General features: G+C 49.3%; 1 protein-coding gene across 8 annotated transcripts in view; it reads right to left on the bottom strand.

Moving 5' to 3' along the window:
- The window catches only part of LOC145337139 (disks large homolog 4), a 263027-nt gene that overhangs the window by 23092 nt on the left and 215735 nt on the right, over positions 1-24200 (bottom strand). For all 8 annotated transcript variants that reach the window (XM_080181918.1, XM_080181917.1, XM_080181919.1 and 5 more), the window contains 5 exons: positions 13430-13483; positions 7984-8034; positions 5147-5271; positions 4143-4312; positions 363-499 (listed from right to left, as the gene is read on the bottom strand). In XM_080181918.1, the coding sequence (XP_080038044.1) occupies positions 363-499; positions 4143-4312; positions 5147-5271; positions 7984-8034; positions 13430-13483 (537 nt within the window). The remainder of the gene's footprint in view (positions 1-362; positions 500-4142; positions 4313-5146; positions 5272-7983; positions 8035-13429; positions 13484-24200) is intronic.

Genomic DNA, 24200 nt, shown 5'->3' with positions numbered 1-24200 from the left:
TCAGAGGGCGGCTGAAAGTCAACCACGTTACTGGAGTCACGTGTAGGCCAGGGTAAGGACAGCAGATTTCCTTCCCTAAAGGGAACCAGATGGGTTTTTCCAACAATGGGTCATCAGTAGATTCTTAATTCCAGATATTTTTTGTTGAATTCAAATTCCACCATCTGCCATGGCGGGATTCAAACCCAGGGTCCCCAGAACACTAGCTGTGTTTCTGGGTTAATATTTTAGCGATAATATCACCATGCCATTGCCCCATCCTGCCCTGGGTGTGGGACCAGCATATTCACCATTACCCTGGGCAGATGGGAGGAGCCAGGTTTTTGTGTTGGGAGTTCAAGGGGACACAGTCAGGGACTCACAGCCAGAATCTTGTCTCCGATCTGTAGGCGGCCGTCCTTGTGGGCTGCACCGCCCTCAATGATCTTGGTGACGTAGATGCTGTTATCTCCGGGGATGTGCTGGTTTCCGATGCCGCCCGCTATACTGAATCCAAGCCCTGGCGGTGGGAGAGAATTAAACAGAGGCACGCCATTAGACTGAGGAACTGACTCCTGGGGACGTCTACAAGTCCTCAAACTCTTTCAGCAGTGGGGGAGGTGGGGTTGGGGATAGGGTAAGGAGTGGGGGGATGGGGAGGTCGGGGTGGAGTGGGGAGGAGGTGTGGAGATAGGGTAGGGAGTGGGAGACGGGGGATGGGGGTGGGGTAGGGTGGGGAGGTGGGGGTGCGGTAGGGCGGGGAGGGGTGGGGAGTGGGTGCAGGAAGTGGGAGGCACAACATTCCCTCTGCCACTCCAGTGGCCCAGTGTGTCCGGATTCCGGAGTGTGGACCAGTAGACCGTGTTGAAATAAATCCTTACTGTCGACCTAAAGGTCGTTGAAGACACCAAAACAAAACCCAAGCTGACAATTTTACCAGAACTGAGAGAATCTCCACAGCGCTGAAGAAGGCCATTCGGCCCATTGAGTCTGCACCAGCTCTCCAACAGAGCATCTTCCAAGCCCTATCCCCATCGGCCCAGGTATTTACCCTCGCTAGTCATTCTGACACTAAGGGGCAATTTAGCATGGCCAATCCACCCAATCTGCACATCTTTCAGACTGCAGAAGGAAACAGAAGCAACCGGAGGAAACCCACACAAATACGGGGAGAATGTGCAGACTCCACACAGAATGTGACCCAAAGCCAGAATTAAACCGGGGTCCCTGGCGCTGTGAGGCAGCAGCGCTAACCCACTGTTTCACCGTGTCACTGGCATTGAACCCGGGTCCCTGGCGCCGTGAGGCAGCAGTGCTAACCCACTGTGTCACCGTGCCGCTGGGATTGAACCCGGGTCCCTGGCGCCGTGAGGCAGCAGCGCTAACCCACTGTGTCACCGTGCCGCTGGGATTGAACCCGGGTCCCTGGCGCTGTGAGGCAGCAGTGCTAACCCACTGTGTCACCGTGCCGCTGGGATTGAACCCGGGTCCCTGGCGCTGTGAGGCAGCAGTGCTAACCCACTGTGTCACCGTGCCGCTGAGATTGAACCTGGGTCCCTGGCACTGTGAGGCAGCAGTGCTAACCCTGGGTGCCACCGTGCCAAAAATCATGGCTGCCCTGTGATCTGACTCCATACAACCCCAAAACCATTGATATCTTTGAATAACAGAAGTCCATTGGTCTCTGATTTAGGATTTATCACCCGAACATCAGTTATCCTTTGTGGAGAAGAATTCCAAATGTGTCCCACCCTCTCAGTGGGGAAGTGCAGATTTACACAGAGTGATGACCGGGATTATCGGAGATTAACGATGGGGGCAGAGGGGAAAAATGGGGATTTGAGTGATTTTTAAGGTATGAAGGTGGACAGAGAGAAACTATTTCCCCCTGGCTGGGAGAAGTGTAGGAGTGGGGGGGTAGGTTGGAGGGGTGGCGGCAGGGCGGGGGCCGGGGGAGCCGGTGCAGAGGGTAAGATCTCTCAGTGAAATGTAACCGAGGTCTGGGTGAGGGGTTCAGCAATTAAGGTGAATCCAATGATGTCGCCATTGGGAGGCAAACACACTCTCAGTATATGGGCTGGGGGGTGGTTTATCGGTTGGGGGGTGGGGTACAGTGTTCCGCCAGAAGACTGTGTTGTGCGATTGTGGGATCAGGAGGCCCGAGTCTAGGAGTCGGCGGGGGTGGTGGGGGGGGGGGGGGGGGGGGGGGGGGCCTGCATTTTGGAGTTGGGAACCCACGTGTCGGGACTGCGGGGAATGGGTGGTGAGTTAGTTGGCGGTGGGGCGGGGGGGAGCGTGGATGTGCATCTCAAGTTGGGGGGGGGCCTGCCTCACAGGGCCAGGGGCCTGTGTTTTGAGATTGGGGGCAGGGGGGGTGGTTGGTTCTGCATTAAGAGATTGGGTGGCATGCGTTTGAGATTGGATGGCCTGCATTTTGAGATCCATTGTCTGCATTTCAAGATTGAGGACCTGCATTTTGAGGTCTGGGTTCTGTGCTTGAGATGGACAGGGTTTGTGTTTTGAGATGGGGGGAGTCTGTGTTTCAAGTTCGGCAGGGACTTTATTTTGAGGTCGGGGTTCTGCATTTTGAGATCAGGTAGTCTGCGTTTTGAGATCGGGCGGTTGTCTTTCAGAGTCAGTGGCTGTGTTTTGGGGATCAGGGGCTGACTTTCAGGAGCAGGGGGCCTGCCTTTGGGGCTCATGGAAGCCTGTCCTGCAAGGTTGGGTGGGTGGGGGCAGGGTGGGTGGTTCTGCGATTCGGGACGTGTGGTTTCAGAATGGGTGAGGGGGAACCCAGCTTTACAGTCCTCACAGAACCTGGACGTGAATTCAACCCTTGAACGGTGAGGGTGAACAGTGTGCATCCATGCAGACCATCTGATCTCAAAATGCAGACCACCTGATCTCGAAACACAGACCCCATCCATTTGAAACGCAGATTTGCCCCGATCTCAAAACACAGGCACCCCAATCTCAAAACGCAGACCCTGTCCATCTGAAAACACAGAACCCAGAGTTTCACATCTGGCCCAGGTTATATCGCTCGGTCTACCCTGAGAGCTGGTCACCCCTCGAGGGATGGAGAGAGAGAGAGAGAGAGAGCGATCTGGCAGGTGGGAGAGTGCGATGATGGAAATGGAGCTGGGATCCGAGCCGGATCAGGAATTCCGGCCTGTTTGTTCCGTGCCCGAGCCCACTGGGTGAATCCTGGCCTCCCAGTGTGTTGGGTTACTGCTGGAGTGAGAGACAGAGGAGTGAAATGTCAGACTGTGTTGAGCACACACTGACACAGCGAGCGCCCTGAACTCACACTTACACAGCCAGTGGCAGCACTAATTGCTGGTTGGGGAATTGACAATCGCAGCAACAAACTAAACTGAAGGGAGAATGATGCAGCTAATTACGGATAATTTTAGGAGCTCTATATTTAGGTGCGACACTTGTTCGGATTATTAGAAAATAGAATCCTGTTCTTATTCCTCTCGGTAAACTCTGCGCTCAATTCCACATCGAGATGAGACTCAGCACAATTAGGGCATCATCTGTTACGCCACCAGGGTGGGAACAGAGAAAACTGGAGCCAGGAGGAGGCCATTCGGCCCTTCCAGCCTGCCCCGCCATTCATTCTGATCATCAAATTCAATATCCAGATTCTATCCTCCCTCTTCACATCTCTCGATTCTTTTAGCCCCAAGAGCAATATCTAATTGATGTTGGTGACAGGATGAATATTGATACCAGGGCAAAGGGAGACACCCCCCCCCCCACAAAGCCTCGTCCAATGGACTCCCTCAGCACTGACCCTCTGACAGTGCGGCACTCCCTCAGCACTGACCCTCTGACAGTGCGGCACTCCCTCAGCACTGACCCTCTGACAGTGCGGCACTCCCTCAGCACTGACCCTCTGACAGTGCGGCACTCCCTCAGCACTGACCCTCTGACAGTGCGGCGCTCCCTCAATATGGCAGTGGGGGTTTTGGAGTATCGCTGTGGTCCCTGGGTTGGGGAGTGAAGGTCTGACTGGGATTTAGGGGTGAGGGGGGGACTGAGTTGCTGCTCCAGATTGACGAGAGCAGTGAGGACGCGCCGGAGGACGTGGGTGATTCTTGGTCGAAGCCCTCCTGGCTTCGCTTTTTGCAGCGAGCCTGTCTCAGAGCAGTTACCTTTCGGACCTTTGATGAGTTTAATTTCCATGAGTTTCTCAGCTGTGGGTTTCCTCCTCATCACGTAAAGGCGGACGATGGATCCAGCTTCCTTCAGAGCCTCCACAGCTGTGCTGTGTGTCACCTCCCTCACATCCACATCATTGACAAACAGAATGCTGTCATTCACTCTGTAACCAGGTTAGAGAGCTCCATCAATAAAACATCTATAAACTAACCCCAATACAAATACAGCCCAGAACTCGCTGCGTAAAGGGGTGTGTGTGTGTGTGTGTGTGTGTGTGCATGCATGCATGTGTTTGTGTGTGTGTCTGCATGTGTGTCTGTGCGCTTGTATGTGTGTGCATATATGTGTCTGTGCGCTTGTATGTGTGTGCATGTGTGTCTGGGCGCGTGTATGTGTGTGCATGTGCACGTATGTGTTTGTTGGTTGGTCTGTGTATGTGTGTGTTTGTTGGTGTGTGTGTGTGTGTGTGTGTGTGTGTGGGGATATCATGCAATATCATGGACATCTCAGTCTCTGTGTTGAGGGTTATGGAACCAAATGTTTAAATGTAGTAAAAATACAGATCATGTAGTGTTCCCATCAAACAGAGTAAAGCTCCCTCTGCACTGTCCCCCCATCAAACACTCCCAGGTCAGGTACAGCACGGGGTTAGATACAGAGTAAAGCTCCCTCGACACTATCCCCCATCAAACACTCCCAAGACAGGTACAGCACGGGGTTAGATACAGAGTAAAGCTCCCTCTGCACTGTCCCCCCATCAAACACTCCCAGGTCAGGTACAGCACGGGGTTAGATACAGAGTAAAGCTCCCTCGACACTATCCCCCATCAAACATTCCCAAGACAGGTACAGCACGGGGTTAGATATAGAGCAAAGCTCCCTCGACACTGTCCCCCATCAAACACTCCCAGGACAGGTACAGCACGGGGTTAGATACAGAGTAAAGCTTCCCCCAATCCCTCTCCTGCCCTCTCCAACGATGGCCGGCTGCGTGTACCTGAGCCTCCCGTCCTGCGCTGCGGCTCCTCCCGGGATAATCTTTGTGATGAAGATGCTGGGATCATCTCCAATGTGCGGGTTATCCGTTCCCCCAGCGATACTGAATCCCAGACCGGAATTCCCCTGAGGAGAGACAGAGAACAGCAAGTGCAGAGTTCCACAGGTATTGACGGAGGCTCCTGGGAAGGCACGTGAAGGGGATGGGATGGGGAAGGGGTGCTGAGATCCAGGAGCTGCTCTCTGAGCAGGTTCAAGGTGTCCCAGTGGTTTCAACACATCTCCATTCTTCAGGAAGAACGGGAACTCTGGATCAGGGCACTGGTTTCATATCCCATCCCAGGACTGAAATCCTGCATCGGTAACTCAGTGAGGAGTTAACTCAGAATCGCTGGGATCTGAGAGTGGGCTGACTGTGTATGAGAGAGAGAGTGTGAGACAGACTGTGTGTGAGAGAGTGTGTGTGTAAGAGGGAGAGATAGAGAGACAGCGCGTGTGGATCAGAGAGAGAATGAGAGAGTGTGAGACACACTGTGTGTGAGAGAGGGTGTACGTAAGGGGGAGAGATAGAGACAGCACGTGTGGATTAGAGAGGGAGAGTGTCTATGTGTCTGTGAGAGGGTGAGAGACAGTGGGTGTGTATCAAAGAGAGAGAGAGTGTCTGAGAGTGTGAGAAAAAGATAGAGACCGTGCACATGTAAGAGAGAGAGTGTATAAGAGAGAGTGTGTGTGTATGACAGACTGTGTGAGAGAGATGTGTGTATATGTGTGTGTGTGTGTGTGTGCACGTGTCTATATATGTGTGTGTGTATGTGTATATATGTGTGTGTGTGTGTGTATGTGTATACATATGTGTGTGTGTATGAGTGTGTGTGTTTGTGTAAACGTGTGTGTGTGTATATGAGTGTGTGTGTTTGTGTAAATGTGTGCGTGTGTGTATATGAGTGTGTGTGTTTGTGTAAATGTGTGTGTGTGTATGTGTGTATGTGTAAATGTGTGTATGTGTGTGTGTATATATATATATATATATATATATGAGTGTGTGTGTTTGGGTAAATGTGTGTGTATTTGTTTATATTCATTCATGGGATGTGGGCATCGCTGGCTAGACCAGCATTTATTGCCCTTGCCTATTTGCCCGAGAGGGTGGGGATGAGCTGCCTTCTTGCAGTCGTGTGATGTAGGTGCACCCACAGTGCTGTTAGGGGAGGGAGTTCAGAGCATCTGTACACGTGTGCATGTGAACTGTACATGGAGATAGTGAATACTGTGTGGGGCTGAGCTTGTAATTGTGATGTTAGTGAATCGTTAAGAGGTTTATTTATTAATAATGGTCACGGCCTAATGGTCATGGTGTCATTGATGGGAGGAGACAAAATCTCTGCAGGTCAGGTGAGAAGGGTAGTTTTTGGTCTTGTTTGGGCTGCAGTGTTAGAGGCAGGAATAAAAGCAAGCTGGAAGAGAAGTCTCTCTCTGTATTGCTTTGAAAATGTTATTTGTGATCTGAAAGAAAGGCTTGCTGCCACGCTGCAGTAACTAATCTGTGTTTTGGGGAGCTGATATCATGACAAGCTGCTCTGAGTTTTCAAGATCATTTAAGATCAGCATTCAACCCGGGGAACTGGATTCCAGTATCACGTGAGCTTTAGCACGTGCAGTGATAAATCTGTTTAAGGGATTTTGTTTATTGGATTTTGGTATTAATTGGAACACTATTACAGAGTGCACGTGCGTAAACAGAGTGGTAAAGAAGGCATTCGGTATGCTTGCTTTCATCGGTCAGAACAGTGAATACAGGAGTTGGGACGTCTTGTTGAAGTTATACAAGACATTGATAAGGCCACAATTGGAATACTGTGTATAGTTCTGCTCACCCTATTATAGAAAGGATATTATTAAACTAGAAAGAGTGCAGAAAAGATTTACTAGGATGCTACCAGGACTTGATGGATTGAGTTACAAAGAGAGGCTGGATAGACTGGAACTTCTTCCTCTGGAGCGTAGGAGGCTGAGAGCTGATCTTATAGAGGTCTATAAAATAATGAGGGGCACAGATCAGATAGATAGTCAATATCTTTTCCCAAAGGTAAGGGAGTCTAAAACTAGAGGGCATAGGTTTAAGGAGAGAGGGGAGAAATACAAAAATGTCACGAGTGGCAATTTTTTCACTCAGAGGGTGGTGAGTATCTGGAATGAGCTGCCAGAGGTAGTAATAGAGGCAAGTACGATTTTATCTTTTAAAAAGCATTTAGATAGTTACATGGGTACGATGGCTATGGGCCAAATGCGGGCAAGTGGGATTAGTTTAGGAGTTTAAAAAAAAAGGCGGCATGGACATGTTGGGCCGAAGGGCCTGTTTCCACGCTGTAAACCTCTATAATTCAATGACTATTACAGATATTCATTAAGGTTTTTGCATTACAGTAGCTGTTTTGTTTTTGCTTGTATTTGCTAATTTTCATACTGTACATGTTAACTATATTTTTCAATAAACATTGTTTGGTAAAAGCTCCCTAGTGGGTCACTTGAATCCAACTGAGGTGGAACCTATCATGCTTATCCTAATCAAATTCAAGAAGCAAAACTTGTGGTCCAGGTGGGCTCCATAAAACACTTTGGAGTTTCCAACCTGAACCATAACATAACTTACTGGATGCTCGAAGACACAGAGAATAAGGGTGAACTGATGGGTACAGAACGAGTGTGCACAGTTTATAAGGTCGCGCAGTTCGCTCCGTGGCCCAGCATGCTTTTCCCCCGCCGTGCTTTTGAGATAAAGGGGGTGAGATTGGACAATGACAAGTTTTGGGAAGGTAGGAAGAAGGTCTCATCACTTACCCTCTCCAGTGTGATTTCTTCATACTCAATCTCTCCATCAGTGCCATTGATCTGTCACAGAGAAGGACAGCTGTCACACTCACAATTCAAGAAGTCAGGCAGTCAGGAAGGACAATTTAACATGGCTGGCATTCTACAATATTCTACAACACTCACCTGAAGAGGCAGTGCTCCGAAAGCTCGTGCTACCAAGTAAACCTGTTGGACTTTCACCTGGTGTTGTGAGACTACTTACTGTGCTGACAGTACTGAGTGACTACAAGGCACCTTTTCCACCCTGGTGACAGAGTGGTAAGTTATTGGAAGGTGTGATAAGGGATAGGAGCTACAAATACTTGGATGGACAGGGACTTATTAGGGAGAGTCAACATGGCTTTCTGGGTGGTAGGTCATGTTTAACCAATCTATTAGAGTTTTTCAAGGAGGTTACCAGGAAAGTGGATGAAGGGAAGGCAGTGGATGTTGTCCACATGGATTTCAGTAAGGCCTTTGACAAGGTCCCACATGGGAGGTTAGTTAAGAAGGTTCAGTCGCTAGGTACACATGGAGAGGTAGTAAATTGGATTAGACACTGGCTCAATGGAAGAAGCCAGAGAGTGATACTGGAGGATTGCTTCTCTGAGTGCATGCCTGTAACTAGTGGTGTGCCGCAGGGATCAGTGCTGGGTCCATTGTTGTTTGTCATCTATATCAATGATCTGGATGATAATGTGGTAAATTGGATCAGCAAATTTGCTGATGATACAAAGATTGGAGGTGTGGTGGACAGTGAGGAAGGTTTTCAAATTTGCAGAGGGATTTGGAGCAGCTAGAAAAAGGGGCTGAAAAATGGCAGATGGAGTTTAATGCAGACAAGTGTGAGGTATTGTACTTTGGAAGGACAAACCAAGGAAGAAAATACAAGGTAAATGGCAGGACACTGAAGAGTGCAGTAGAACAGAGGGATCTGGGAATACAGATACATAATTCCCTTAAAGTGACATCACAGGCTGATAGGGTCGTAAAGAGTGCTTTTGGAACACTGGCCTTTTTAATCAAAATATTGAGTATAAGAGTTGGAATGTTATGGTGAGGTTATATAAGACACTGGTGAGGCCAAATTTAGAGTATTGTGTGCAGTTTTGGTCACCTAATTACAGGAAGGATGTAAATAAGGTTGAAAGAGTGCAGAGAAAGTTTACAAGGATGTTGCTGGGACTTGAGAAACTGAATTACAGAGAAAGGTTGAATAGGTTAGGACTTTATTCCCTGGAGCGTAGGGGAGATTTTCATAGAGGTGTATAAAATGATGATGGGTATAGATAGAGTGAATGCAAGCAGGCTTTTTCCACTGAGGCTCGGGGAGAAAAAAAACTAGAGGACATGGGTTAAGGGTGAAGGGGGAAAAGTTTAAAGGGAAAATTAAGGGGGGGCTTCTTCACACAGAGAGTGGTGGGAGTGTGAAATGAGCTGCCAGATGAAGTGGCGAAAGCGGGCTCAGCTTAAGCATTTAAGAAAAGCTTGGACAGATACACGGATGAGAGGGATGTGGAGGGATATGGTCCAGGTATAGGTCAGTGGGACTAAGCAGAAAAATGGTTCGGTACAGCCAAGAAGAGCCAAAAGGCCTGTTTCTGTGCTGTAATGTACTATGGTTCTGTGGTTCTATAGCCCTAGGGACCCGGGATCGATTCCCGGCAGCACAGTTGTTAATATTGCTGCCTCACAGCGCCAGGGACCTGGGTTCCATTCCCGGCTTGGGTCATTGTGTGTGTGGAGTCTGCACATTCTCCCTGTGTCTGCGTGGGTTTCCTCCGGGTGCTTGGTTTCCTCCCACAGTCCAAAAGACATGCTGGTTAGGTGCTAAATTCTCCCTCAGAGTGTGGCGACTAGGGGATTTTCACAGTAACTTCATTGCAGTGTTAATGTAAGCCTTACTTGTGACACTAACAAATAAAGCTTTAATATTATTTTACTCCTATGTCAGGAACAAAAGGGTGGTTAGAGGAAAAATCGGTCCTCTCAGGGACAGAGGAGGGGAACTATGCTTAGAGTCCGAGGGAATGGGGGAGATCCTGAATTAATACTTTGTGTCAGTATTCACGAAGGAGAGGGGCTTGATGTCTGGTACTGTCTTGCAGGGAGCTGTAGACCAGTTGAAGGAACTGTCCATTACGAGGGAGGAAGTGTTTGGGCTTTTAGGTAGCATTAAAACTGATAAATCTCCGGGGCCTGATGGCATTTATCCTAGGCTGCTTAGGGAGGCGAGAGATGAAATTGCTGGGCCTCTGACACAAATCTTTATCTCTTCTTTGGACACAGATGAGGTCCCAGAGGACTGGAGGACAGCAAACATGGTTCCATTGTTTAAAAAGGGTAGGAGGGATAACCCTGGTAACTGTAGGCTGATGAGTTTGACGTCAGTGGTCGACAGGTTGATGGAGAGGATTCTTAGGGATAGGATGTATGAGCATTTAGAGCGTTGCGATCTGATTAGGGATACACAGCATGGCTTTGTAAAGGGGAAGTCTTGCCTTACGAATCTGGTAGAATTTTTTGAGGAGGTGACAAAAACGGTCGACGAAGGACAAGCCGTTGATGTCGTCTATATGGATTTCAGTAAGGCGTTTGACAAAGTCCCTCATGGTAGGTTGGTTGAAAAGGTTAAGGCTCATGGAATACAAGGCCAGGTATCTAGATGGATTGATAACTGGCTTGGTAAGAGGAGACAGAGAGTAGTCCTTTTCTAGCTGGAGGTCTGTCACTATTGGTGTGCTGCAGGGCTCAGTACTGGGACCTCTTCTATTTGTTATACATAAATGACTTGGAAGAGGGAGTGAGTGGTGTGATCAGCAAATTTGCAGGTGACACTAAGATGGCTGAATTGGCAGACAGTGAGGAGCAGTGTCAGGCAATACAATGGGATATTGATAGGCTGGTATATTGGGCAGATAAATGGCAAATGGAGTTTAATCCTGATAAATGTGAGGTGATGCATTTTGGCAGAAATAATGTAGGGGGAAGTTATATGATAAAGGGTAGACCTATAAAGAGTATAGAAACGCAGAGGAACCTGGGGGTGCAAGTGCACAAGTCTTTGAAGGTGGCCGTACAGGTGGAGAAGGTTGTGAAGAAAGCTTATGGTATGTTAGCCTTTATAGGAAGGGGTAAAGAGTATGAGAGCTGGAGTCGAATGTTGCAGTTGTACAGAACATTGGTTCGGCCACATTTGGAGTACTGCGTCCAGTTCTGGTCGCCTTACTACCAGAAAGACGTGGAGGCCCTGGAGAGAGTGCAGAGGAGGTTTACCAGGATGCTGCCTGATATGGAAGGACTGGGTTATGAGGTAAGATTGAGCAAATTGGGGCTGTTTTCCCTTGAAAGACGGCGACTGAGAGGAGATCTAATTGAGGTATAAGATTATGAAGGGTATAGATAGAGTAAACAGTGGTGAGCTTTTTCCTAGGTTGGAAATGCACATTACGAGGGGCCACAGGCTTAGGGTAAGGCGGGTGAGGTATAATTCGGATGTTAGAGGGAGGTTTTCACACAGAGGGTAGTGGGAGTATGGAATGCTCTGCCAAGCAAGGTGGTGGAGGCAGGCACGCTAGAGTTGTTGAAGAGTTACTTAGACAGGCACATGAGTAGGATGGAGATGGAGGGATATAGGAGACTGTTTTAAATAAGGTTCAGGAGCCTTGGGACATCCCTGGGAATGTATAAGGATGTGGATGATACTGATATTTTTCTCTTTTAATCCACAGGTGCTTCAGTCCGCCTTGTTGTCCAACAAGGGGCATTCACGTGATGGGTCATACGAGGGCTGCTTCGAGAACAGCCTAGTACTTCACGTCGTTAGTGTACACTTAAACTGGACCAGATGCTGGGCAACACGACAGCTCAGGGACTATCACATGGATTTGGGCCAGTGTCTGTGGGAGTTTGCGCATTCTCCCCGTGCTTGCGTGGGTTTTCTCCAGATGCTCTGGTTTCCTCCCACACCCCAAAGATGTGCTATTAGGCTGATTGGCGTAACAAATTGTCCCTAAATTAGTCTTCCCTCAATGTGGAATGCCATAAGCATAGATAAGGGTCGTGGGTGGAGGGGGGACTCAATGTTGAAATGGCGGTGCGGGCTCGTTAGGCCAAAGGGCCTGTTTCCCAGGCTGTTTTGTTCTTTGTTCTTTATTCCCTCAGCACAACATCCTGGAGGAGATTATAAAAATATGGATGGGGTATAGGGGTTGGAGAAGCTTACAGAGATAGGGAGGGGATGTAGGGGGCTGGAAGTGGTTACAGAGATAAGGAGGGTTATAGAGGCTGGAGGAGGTTACAGAAATAGGGAGGGTTATAGGGCTGGAGGAGGTTACAAAGATAGGGAGGGGGTGTCGGGAGGCTGGAGGAGGTTACAGAGATAGGGAGTGGGGTGTTGAGGCTGGAGGAGGTTGAAGAGATATAATCATAGAAAAACTACAGAACAGGCCCTTTGGCCCAAAGTTGCACAGATCAAATCTCTACCTACTTGGCTTATCTATAACCCTCAATCCAATTAAGTTCCATGTAGGGACTGGAGGGGGTTACAGAGTTGGGGAGGGTGTGTAGGGGCTGGAGGAGATTACAGAGATAGGGAGGGGGTGTTGAGGTTGGAGGAGGTTGAAGAGATAGGGAGGACAGTAGGTACTGGAGGGGGTTACAGAGTTGGGGAGGGGGTGTAGAGGCTAAGGGAGGTTACAGAGATGGGGGTGTGTAGGGACTGGAGGAGGTTACAAAGATATAGAGGGGGCATGGGGGTGGATGAGGTTGCAGAGATAGGGAGGGGGTGTAGGGGTTGGAGGAGGTTAGAGATAGGAAGGGGGTGTAGGGGCTGGAGGAGGTTACAGAGTTAGGGAAGGGTGTAGGGGGCTGAAGGAGGTTACAGAGATAGGGAGGGGTGTAGGGGGCTGGAGGAGGTTACAGAGATAGGGAGGGGGGTGTTGGGAGGTTGGAGGAGGTTACAGAGATAGGGAGGGGTGTAAGGGTTGGAGAAGGTTACAGAGATAGGGAGGGTGTGTAGGGACTGGAGGAGGTTACAGAGATAGGAAGGGGTGTAATGGCTAGAGGAGGTTACAGAGATAGAGAGGGGCGAGATGTTGGAGGGCTTTGAAAACAAGGATGAGAAAGTTAAACTCATGGTGTTGCTGAAGCAGGTTGTGTGTGAGCACATCACCCATCACCTGAACAGAGGTGAAGGTTTTTTTGTGTGGGTTAGGTCTCTGGATTGTCTTTAATCAAAGGCACAGAGATTTTAACATTGCCATCTCTGAATGTCCATCCACATCAACCAACTTCCTCATGCAGTATGTCCATGGGTTTCTGAGCTGAGACATGATTCCTATTCCAACACGCGTGTCTTAGAACATGTGAACGTTCAGGAAAGCTGACGCAAAACATGTAGCTATTGGCAGAAGAGAAAGAGAGAGACACTTACGTAAGGTGGAGCATCGAGAGTGTCTGTGTTCACGATCACTGGGGGTGAGTTTGCCTGCGGAGCAGAAAGAGGAGGTCACATCAGATATTAACCACACAATCACTGGGCCAAACCATGAGGATCGGATCTGTGCTGGTCACACATCACATTCTGGGTTTGTACTCGATGGAGTTTAGAAGAATGAAGAGGGGGGATCTTATTCAAACTTACAGAATAGTGTAAGGCCTGGATCGAGTGGACGTGGAGAAAATGTTTCCACTAACAAGAAAATTACAGCATAGGAACAGGCCCTTCGGCCCCTCCAAGCCTGCACCGACCACGCTGCCTGACTGAACTAAAACCCTTCAGGAAACCATATCCCTCTATTCCCATCCTATCCATGTATTTGTCCAGGCACCCACCACCCTCTGTGTGAAAAATCTGCCTTGTACATCTCCTTTAAACCTTGCCCCTCACACCTTTAACCTGTGCCCCCTCAGTAATTGACTCTTCCACCCTGGGGAAAAGCTTCTGACTATCCACTCTGTCCATGCCTCTCATAATCTTGTAGATTTCTATCAGGTCGCCCCTCAACCTCCGTCACCCCAGTGAGAACAAACCAAGTTTCTCCAACCTCTCCTCATAGCTAATGCCCTCCATTGGAGAGACCAGGATCGGAGGACATAGCCTCAGAGTGAAGGGGTGATCCTTTGGAACATGAGATGAGGAGGAATTTCTTCAGCCAGAGAGTGGTGAATCTGTGGAAGTCTTTGCCGCAGAAGGCTGTAAGGCCAGGTCATTGAGTGTCTTTAAGATATAGACAGGTTCTTGATTGGTAAGGGGATAAAAGGCTGGCACAGTGGGTTAGCACTGCTGCCTCACAGAGCCAGGGATCCGGGTTCAATCCCAGCGGCACAGTGGCACAGTGGGTTAGCACTGCTGCCTCACAGCGCCAGAGACCTGGGTTCAATCCCAGCGGCATGGTGACACAGTGGGTTAGCACTGCTACCTCACAGCGCCAGGGACCCAGGTTTGATTCCCGGCTTGGCTCACTGTCTGTGCGGAGTCTGCACATTCTCCCCATGTCTGTGTGGGTTTCCTCCAGGTGCTCCGGTTTCCTCCCACAGTCTGAAAGATGTGCTGGTTAGGGTGCATTGCCTATGCTAAATTCTCCCTCAGTATAACCCAAACAGGCACCGGAGTGTGGCAACTAGAGGATTTTCACAGTAACTTCTTTGCAGTGTTAATGTAAGCCTTACTTGTGACACTAATAAATAAACTTTAACACAGAATGGGGGATGAGAGACATATCAGCCAAGATTGAATGGCGGAGTAGACTCGATAGGTCTGTATCTGGGTCTTATGGACGGTACCTGACACCTCAGCAATCGCTCCTGAAGGGATAGCATTGCCCTGGCAAAGTATGGCACAGGAGTGGGAGAGGATTGAGGAAAAAACAGCAACTTGACATCTGTTGTCTTGCTGAGTCTTGCAGCATTGAAGATACAGGGGTCTTAACAGCACGGTACGGCTGCAAACCAGCCAGTCAGGAACACCACTCATGGTGAAAGCAGAGTCCACACAACCCTACTCAGCGAGTCTCCAAAAATCCAGGGATGTTTGTCAGAGGAGAGAGTTTTATTGGCATTCTTCCTCTTACAATCCGCACATTAAATATTGGGTCTGGCCAGTAAGGGATTGACTCAACTCATCATAGAGTCTCTGTGCTGCAGAACATAAGAACTAGGAGCAGGACTGGGCCATTCAGCCCCTCGAGCCTGCCCCGCCATTCAATAAAATCACGGCTGATCTTTTCATGGTCACAACTCCACTTACCCGGGACCCTGGTCGAGAGCTTCAATCTGTAAAAGTCAGTGAGAGTCATAGCTGACATGCCAAATTTCCTTAACATCCTAAGAAAGTAGAGGCGAGGTGGGCTTTCTTAGCTATAGTGTCAGTATGGGGGGACCAAGACAGGTTGTTGGTGATCTGGATACCTAAAAACTTGAAGCTCTCGACCAGGGCCTTTGTCTGAGGGATTGAGAAGGAATTTCTTCAGTCAGAGAGTGGGGAATCTGTGGAACTCTTTGCCGCAGAAGGCTATGCAGACCAAGTCATTGAGTGTCTTTAAGACAGAGATACAGAGGTTCTTGATTAATAAGTGGATCAAGGGTTATGGACAAAAGGCAGGAGAATGGGGATGAGAAAAATATCAGCCACGGTTGAATGGTGGAGCAGACTCGATGGGCCAAATGGCCTAGTTCTGCTCCTATGTCTTATGGGTCAGGCTGAAGTTGTCCAGAACTTTGGTGAGGCCACAGCTGGAGTATAGTGTGCAGTTCTGGTATGCTTTGTATGGCACACAAGAAACAATACTTTTCACTGTATCCCAGTACATGTGACAATAATAAATCAAATCTATGTACTCTATGAATGGTATGCTTTGTCTGTATAGTGCGCAAGAAATAATACTTTTCACTGTATCCCAGTACACGTGACAATGATAAATCAAATTGAAATTCCTGAACTCATTTGCACCCTTCTCGATTTGAACCTTTCACAAGAGTGTGATGTGGGGATGAGGACTGAACTCATGGCAGGGACTCGCTGACAGCCTGACGCACCGGCACAGCTCTCAATAAATAATTTAATTAAAACGAGATGACTTTCCTTTCTTGCTATTCATCAACACTTGGCAATTTTCCCGAAACTGGTTTCTTGCATGGACCAGAAATCCAATTTTCTAACAAGTGCCTTGCACAGAGGGACTGGCTCCTTTAAGATGGAGAGAAATTGCCTGCGCACCCTTGTGTATTTTTACATCATCTTTTTCAAGTCTCTCTCCTTCAATTATTTAAGAAAGCCAGGGGAAACAAAAGTGTTCTCATTACTCCAGCTGTGGCAAGATGACTGTGACTGGGAGATTCAGCCCTGTAATATTCTTTACACTGTTATTATTCCGTTCCCACTTTTTAATCAAACACAATTTCAGCTGCGAGTGAAATTATTACCTGCCAACATTCAGTGCAGATACTGCAAAAAATCATTGTTCTTCACTGCACTCGGATAAGAAATCCCACCCACCCACCCCCTCCCCTACCCAACTCCCCACAAAGACTCGAGCCATGTGGGAGCATTGAACCATTCCCAGGGTCTCAGAGGGTCTCTCCATCCGTGTCTCACTCTCCCAGATCGGGAGGGGGGAGGAGGCTTTCTGAAACCCCTTGGAAGCACATTCCTGGAAGCCAGAAGGGTCCTCTGTGCCTTCTCTTACTGCTGTGTCTGGAAAGATGTCTCTAACCCCTCTCTCTCACACACTTCTGTGTCCGGGGAGGTCTCTCCAACCCTTCTCTCTCACACACTCCTGTATCTGGGGAGGTCTTTCTAACCCCTCTGTCTCACACGTACTCCTGAGTCTGGAAAGATCTCTATAACCCCTCTGTCTCACACACTCCTGTGTCTGGAAAGGTCTCTCTAACCCCTCTCTCTCACACACTCCTGTATCTGGAAAGGTCTCTCTAACCCCTCTGTCTAGCCCCCTCTCTCTTTTACACACCACACACTCCTGTATCTGGGAAGGATTCTCTAAGCCCCTCTCTCTCACACATTCCTGTGACTGGGTAGTTCTCACTAACCCTCACTCTCTCTCTCTCTCTCACTCACTGCAGTATCTGGGGAGATCTCTCTAACCTCCTTTCTCTCTCACACACTTCAGCATCCAGGGAGTTCTCTCTGATGCATCCCCGCCCCCCACAATCTCTGTCTCTTACACTCCTGTATCTGGAGGGGTCTCTCTAACCGCACCCCCCTCAATCGTCTCATAGACTCCTGTATCTGGTGGGGGTGGGGGGGGGGTGGGGAGGGTGGTGTGGTGGTCTCTGAGGAAGTGTCGAGCAGTCAGAGGTGGTCAGATTAGAACAAATCTGTCCACTGGACTAATACCAAGGTCAGCGGGTCGAAGAAGATTTGGGGGTGGGTGCCTACTCTGCAATGTCCTGAAGGCAAAATTTACCCTCAACCAAAAGCACCAAAACCAGATGATCTGGGGGACATTCTCACGTGTGGGATCTTACTGTGCGCATATTGGCTGCTGCTTGTCACACAAGCATACAGGCTTTCAAAAGTATTCCATTGGTTGGAAAGCATGTCGAGACATCATGAGAGACGGGATTGGACTGTCGAAAGCCAATCTGATCCCTCCAAGGGGCAAGGTCCCTTGGAGGGATCTGGAGATGACTGATTGCCTGCAGAGAAAGCTTGTCTGCGTCACTGCTCTGGATAGTCTGCTCAAAGTGACAGGGAGGGTTTAACTGATTGAATATCAAGAGAAACAGCTGCTAACTTGCTATGGTAGCACAGTGAGTTAGCGCTGCTGCCTCATAGCAGTAGAGACACAGGTTCAATTCCCGGCTCAGGTCACTGTCTGTGTGGAGGCTGCATGTTCATCCCGTGTCAGTGTGGGTTTCCTCCAGGTTCTCCAGTTTTCTCCCACAGTCTGAAAGACGTGCTGGTTAGGGTTCATTGGCCGTGCTAAATTTTCCCTCAGTGTAACCCAAACAGGCACCGGAGTGTGGCAACTAGGGGTTTTCACAGTAACTTCATTGCACTGTTAATGTAACCCTTAATTGTGACACAAATAAATAAACTTTAAACTTTAATCAGAGCCAGGATGAATCATTGAACCCCTACAGTGCAGAAGGAGGCCACTCGGCCCATCAAGTCTGCACTGACAACAATCTCACCCAGGTCCTGTTCCCATAATCCGTTACTCTGTTAGCCCCATGACACTCGGGGGCAACTTAGCACGGCCAATGCACCCTAACCAGTACGTCTTTCGGACTGTGGGAGGAAATCAGAGCACACAGAGGAAACCCACGCAGACACAGTGAGAATGTGCAAAGTCCACACAAACAGTGACCCAAGCGGGAATCAAACCTGAGTCTCTGGCACTGTGAGGCAGCAGCGCTAACCCACTGTGTCACCATGCTGCTCTCCCACTGTCCCACCATGCAGCTCCAATAACACTCGAGAAGCTCAATACCATCCAGGACAAAGCAGCCCCACTTGATTGGCACCACATCCACACTCATTTCCTCTGCCACCGACGCTCAGTAGCAGCTGTGTGTACCATCCACAAGATGCACTGCAGGTACTCATCAAGGCTCCTTAGACAGCATCTTCCAAACCCACCATCTCTACCATCCAGAGGGACAAGGGCAGCAGATACCTGGGAACACTCCCCCACTTGGAGGTTCCCCTCCAGTCACTCACCATCCTGACTGGGAAATATATCGGCTGTTCCTTCACCGTCGCTGGGTCAAAATCCTGGAACTCCCTCCCTAATAGCGCTATGGGTGTACCTACACTCCACGGGATTGCAGTGGGTTCAAGAAGGCAGCTCACCACTACATTCTCAAGGGTGGGGAATAAATGCTGTACTAGTCAGCGACACACACACCTAGTGACAGAGTTTTAAGAATGAGGAGATATTCAGGATAGATTTTATCCAAAAGTTCAGACAATGAGGTCAGTTTTAAAGAGCGTCCGAAAGGAAAAGAAAGAGAGAGAGAGAAAAACCGAGGGGGAGTAGGGAAGAAAGAGAGAGACAGAGAAAGATTAGAGAGCTCGAGAGAGACAGTAGGATGAGAGAGGGAGAGAGAGAAAAAGAGACAGACAGGTTTAGGGAGAGAACTCCAGATCTTCGGGTCCCTTCCCAGGTAGCTGAAGGCACTGCTGCCAATGGTGGAGCAATGGAAATCGGCGGGGGAGGTGGGGAGTGCTCAAGAGGCCTGAATTGGAGGAGCATAAGAGATCTCAGAGGGTTAGACAGAAAGGGAGGGTTACAGCTGCTGATAGGGGGGAGACAGGGAGGATTGTAAGGGCTGGAGGGGGTTATAGAGATATGGAGGGGGTGTAGGGGCTGGAGGAGGTTACAGAGATAGGGAGGGGTGTAACCCACTGTGCCACCATGCCGCTGGAATTGAACACGGGTCCCTGGCGCTGAGAGGCAGCAGTGCTAACCCACTGTGCCACTGGGATTGAACCCACGTCCCTGATGCTGTGAGGCAGCAGCGCTAACCCACTGTGTCACCGTGCCGCTGGGATTGAACCTGGGTCCCTGGCGCTGTGAGGCAGCAGCGCTAACCCACTGTGTCACCGTGCCGCTGGGATTGAACCCGGGTCGCTGGCGCTGTGAGGCAGCAATGCTAACCCACTGTGTCACCGTGCTGCCAGTGATCTTATGACCAATCTCAGAAACATGCACAAAGAAAGTGCTTTAAAGACCCACTTCTAAATGGCAAGATTCAGGCTCTGCACCAATTATAATCAGAGAACCATAGACTCCCTACGGTGCAGAAGTATTGTGTGCAGTTTTGGTCTCGTTTTCTGAGGAAGGATGTTCTTGCACTGAAGGAAGTGCAGTGAAGGTTTACCAGGCTGATTCCAGGGATGGCGGGGCTGATGTACGAGGAGAGATTGACCAGGTTAGGATTGTTTTCACTGGAGTTCAGACGAATGAGGGGGGAATCTCACAGAGACTTATAAAATTCTAACAGGGTTAGAAAGGGTAAATCCAGAAAGAATGTTCCTGATGGTGGGAGGAGTCCAGAACTCGGGGTCAGAGTTTGAGGATAAGGGGTAAACCTTTTAGAACTGAGGTGAGGAGAAAATTCTTTCCCCAGAGGGTGGTGAATGTGTGGGATTCACTCCCACAGAAAGCAGTTGATCCAAAACATTGTGTAATTTCAGGAAGAAATTAGATTTCACTCTTGGCGGGTAAAGGAATCGAGGGATATGGGTGAAGGGGGATCAAGATATTAAATTTGATGATCAGCCATGATCAAAATGAATGGCAGAGCAGGCTCGAAGGGCCGAATGGCCTCTCCTGCTTCGAGTTTCTCTGTTAAAGTAATTCAAGGACAGAATAGTTAACTCGCTCCCTGGTTAACGGTGCATCTTGTTATAAACAGTAACTGGCAGTAAGTGGATGATGTGTTAATTGGACAAACAGTTAGTCTACTGCTGTGATAAACTGCTCCCCCAACCCTCCCCCCCGCCTGAATGTGGCCTGGATGTAACACACACATCTCTGAGTCAGAAGGTCGTGCCTGAGTCGCACACCAAGTGAGGCTGACAGTGCGGTGCCGAGGGAGCGCCGCACTGTCAGAGGGTCAGTGCCGAGGGAGCGCCGCACTGTCAGAGGGTCAGTGCCGAGGGAGCGCCGCACTGTCAGAGGGTCAGTGCCGAGGGAGCGCCGCACTGTCAGAGGGTCAGTGCCGAGGGAGCGCCGCACTGTCAGAGGGTCAGTGCCGAGGGAGCGCCGCACTGTCAGAGGGTCAGTGCCGAGGGAGCACCGCACTGTCAGAGGGTCAGTGCCGAGGGAGCACCGCACTGTCAGAGGGTCAGTGCCGAGGGAGCACCGCACTGTCAGAGGGTCAGTGCCGAGGGAGCGCCTCACTGTCAGAGGGTCAGTGCCGAGGGAGCGCCGCACTGTCAGAGGGTCAGTGCCGAGGGAGCGCCGCACTGTCAGAGGGTCAGTGCCGAGGGAGCGCCGCACTGTCAGAGGGTCAGTGCCGAGGGAGCACCGCACTGTCAGAGGGTCATAAGAACATAAGAACATAAGAAATAGGAGCAGGAGTAGGCCATCTAGCCCTTCGAGCCTGCCCCGCCATTCAATAAGATCATGGCTGATCTGTCGTGGCTCAGTTCCACATTCCCGCCCTCTCCCCATAACCCTTAATCCCCTCTCTTATCAAAAACCCATCAATCCGCTTCTTAAAAATATTTAGCGAGGTAGCCTCCACCACTTCAACGGGCAGAGAATTCCAGAGATTCACCACCCTTTGAGTGAAGAAATTCTTCCTCAACTCCGTTCTAAACCGCCCCCCCTTCATCTTGAGGCTGTGACCCCTAGTCCTACTGTCCTTTCTGAGCGGGAAGAGTCTCTCCACCTCTATCCTATCCATCCCATTCATCATCTTATACGTCTCAATGAGATCTCCCCTCATTCTTCTAAACTCTAACGAGTACAAGCCTAGTTTATTCAGCCTCTCCTCATAGCTCAACCCCCTCAACTCCGGCATCAGCCTAGTAAACCTCCTCTGCACTCCCTCCAAGGCTAAAATATCCTTGCGTAAGTACGGCACCCAAAACTGCACACAGTACTCCAGCTGCGGCCTCACCAATGCCCTATACAGCCGCAGCAAGACCTCCCTACTTTTATATTCAATCCCCCTCGCTATGAAGGCCAGCATCCCATTCGCCCTCCTGACCACCTGCTGCACCTGCAAGCTGGGTTTTTGCGACTCATGCACAAGGACCCCGAGGTCCCTCTGCACCGTCGCCTGCTGCAGTTTTTCGCCACGTAAGTAATTATCCTTCCTACCATTATTCCTACCAAAGTGGACCACCTCGCACTTGCCGACATTAAATTCCATTTGCCATTTCCCGGCCCATTCGCCCAGCCTATCTAGATCCTTCTGTAGACTCTCCACACCCTCCGCACAATTTGCCGTTCCACCAATCTTGGTGTCATCAGCAAATTTCGACACCAGTCACTCGGTTCCCTCCTCCAGATCATCTATATAAATGGTGAATAGCTGAGGCCCCAGCACCGACCCCTGGGGCACTCCACTAGTCACCAACCGCCAATCCGAATAGCACCCATTGACCCCCACTCTCTGCCTCCTATTTGACAACCAATCCTCTATCCACGCTAACACCCTACCCCCAACTCCACGTCCCCTGACCTTCTGCAATAACCTCTTGTGAGGTACCTTGTCAAACGCCTTCTGAAAATCAAGAAAGTCCACATCCACCGGCTCTCCTCTATCCACCGCCCTAGACACATCCTCATAAAACTCCAGTAAATTTGTCAGACACGACTTCCCTTTAATGAAACCGTGCTGCGTCTGCTCTATCAAGCAATTCCCCTCAAGATGCCTCGCTATTTCCTCCTTGATGATGGATTCTAACATTTTACCTACAACAGACGTTAAACTAACTGGCCTATAATTCCCCGCCTTTTGCCTGGCACTCTTCTTAAACAACGGCGTAACATTAGCCGTTTTCCAATCTTCCAGCACTTCCCCGGAATGCAGCGACGTCTGGAAAATAATCACCAAGGCATCCACTATCACCTCCGCCATTTCTTTCAGAACCCTCGGATGCATTCCATCCGGTCCTGGGACAGTGCCGAGGGAGTGCCGCACTGTCAGAGGGTCAGTGCTGAGGAAGGAAAGTTACTTTTTCTGGGGTCTTGCTGATGTAACAGTCATGGAATATTCATTACAAGTGCTTCAGGACAGCAAATTCTTGTGTAAAAGTCATTCTTGATACATTGGAGAACATGCCCCTGTCTACATCAATGGGGACAAAGTAGAAAGGGTCGAGAGTTTCAAGTTTTTAGGTGTCCAGATCTCAAACAACCTCTTCCTGGTCCCCCTCATGCTGACACTATAGTTAAGAAAGCCCCACCAACGCCTCTACTTTCTCAGAAGACTAAGGAAATTTGGCATGTCAGCTACGACTCTCACCAACTTTTACAGATGCCCCATAGAAAGCATTCTTTCTGGTTGTATCACAGCTTGGTATGGGCTCCTGCTCTGCCCAAGACCGCAAGGAACAACAAAAGGTTGCGAATGTAGCCCAATCCCATCACGCAAACCAGCCTCCCATCCATTGACTCTGTCTACACTTCCTGCTGCCTCGGGAAAAGCAGCCGGCATAATTAAGGACCCCACACACCCCAGACATTCTCTCTTCCACTTTCTTCTGTCGGGAAAAAGATACAAAAGTCTGGGGTCACGTACCAACTGACTCAAGAACAGCTTCTTCCCTGCTGCTGTCAGACTTTTGATATATCGTACCATATATTAAGCTGACCTTTCTCTACACCCTAGCTGTGACTGTAACATGACATTCTGCACTCTCTCCTTTCCTTCTCAATATGTAGTCTATGAATGGTATGCTTTGTCTGTATAAGACACAAGAAACAAGACTTTTCACTTCTATCCCAATACATGTGACAATAATAAATCAAATCTATGTACTCTATGAACAGTATGGTTTGTCTGTAAAGTGCGCAAGGAACAACACTTTTCACTGTATCCCAGTACACGTGACAATAATAAATCAAATCAAATCAAAGTCTCGGCGCTGTGTGATGAGGAGGCAGGTTCTAGAGCCCAAACTACAGAAATTAGAGAAACTTAATCCATACACAGAGATTCTCAGAGACACACAATGTCCTCAGCACACAGTATTCCAACGGATATGTCACCGTTTCATTGTTAAACCGACTGACTGATGGTGAGATCAGCGTTCCTGCAGTGTGACTAATAATATTTGGCAGAAGCACAAATACACATATGCACACAGAGAGAAAGAGAGAGTGAGAGAGAGACACACACACACACCCTCACTCACATACACACTCACACACACACATACAGAGAGAGACACACACACACACACCCTCACTCGCGCGCGCACACACACACACAGAAAGAAAGAGCAAAACACACACACACCCTCACTCACACACTCAGAGACAGAGACACACACACTCACTCATACACATACACGTGTGCACACACACTTGCACGTACACGCTCGTGCCCACACACACACTCATACACAAACAAACACAATCATTCACACACAGACAAACAGGTCGAAACATTGAGGTTTACAACATGGAAACTGGCCCTTCGGCCCAACCTGTCCATGCCGCCCAGTTTTTACCATTAAGCACGTCCCAATTGCCCACATTTGGCCCATATCCTTCTAT

The sequence above is a fragment of the Carcharhinus amblyrhynchos genome, unplaced genomic scaffold (assembly GCF_965287045.1).
Source record: "Carcharhinus amblyrhynchos unplaced genomic scaffold, sCarAmb.v2.hapA scaffold_43, whole genome shotgun sequence".
Taxonomy (NCBI): domain Eukaryota; kingdom Metazoa; phylum Chordata; class Chondrichthyes; order Carcharhiniformes; family Carcharhinidae; genus Carcharhinus; species Carcharhinus amblyrhynchos.
The sequence above is the reverse complement of the archived record's forward strand: the minus strand, read 5'-3'. Positions and strand labels throughout refer to the sequence as shown.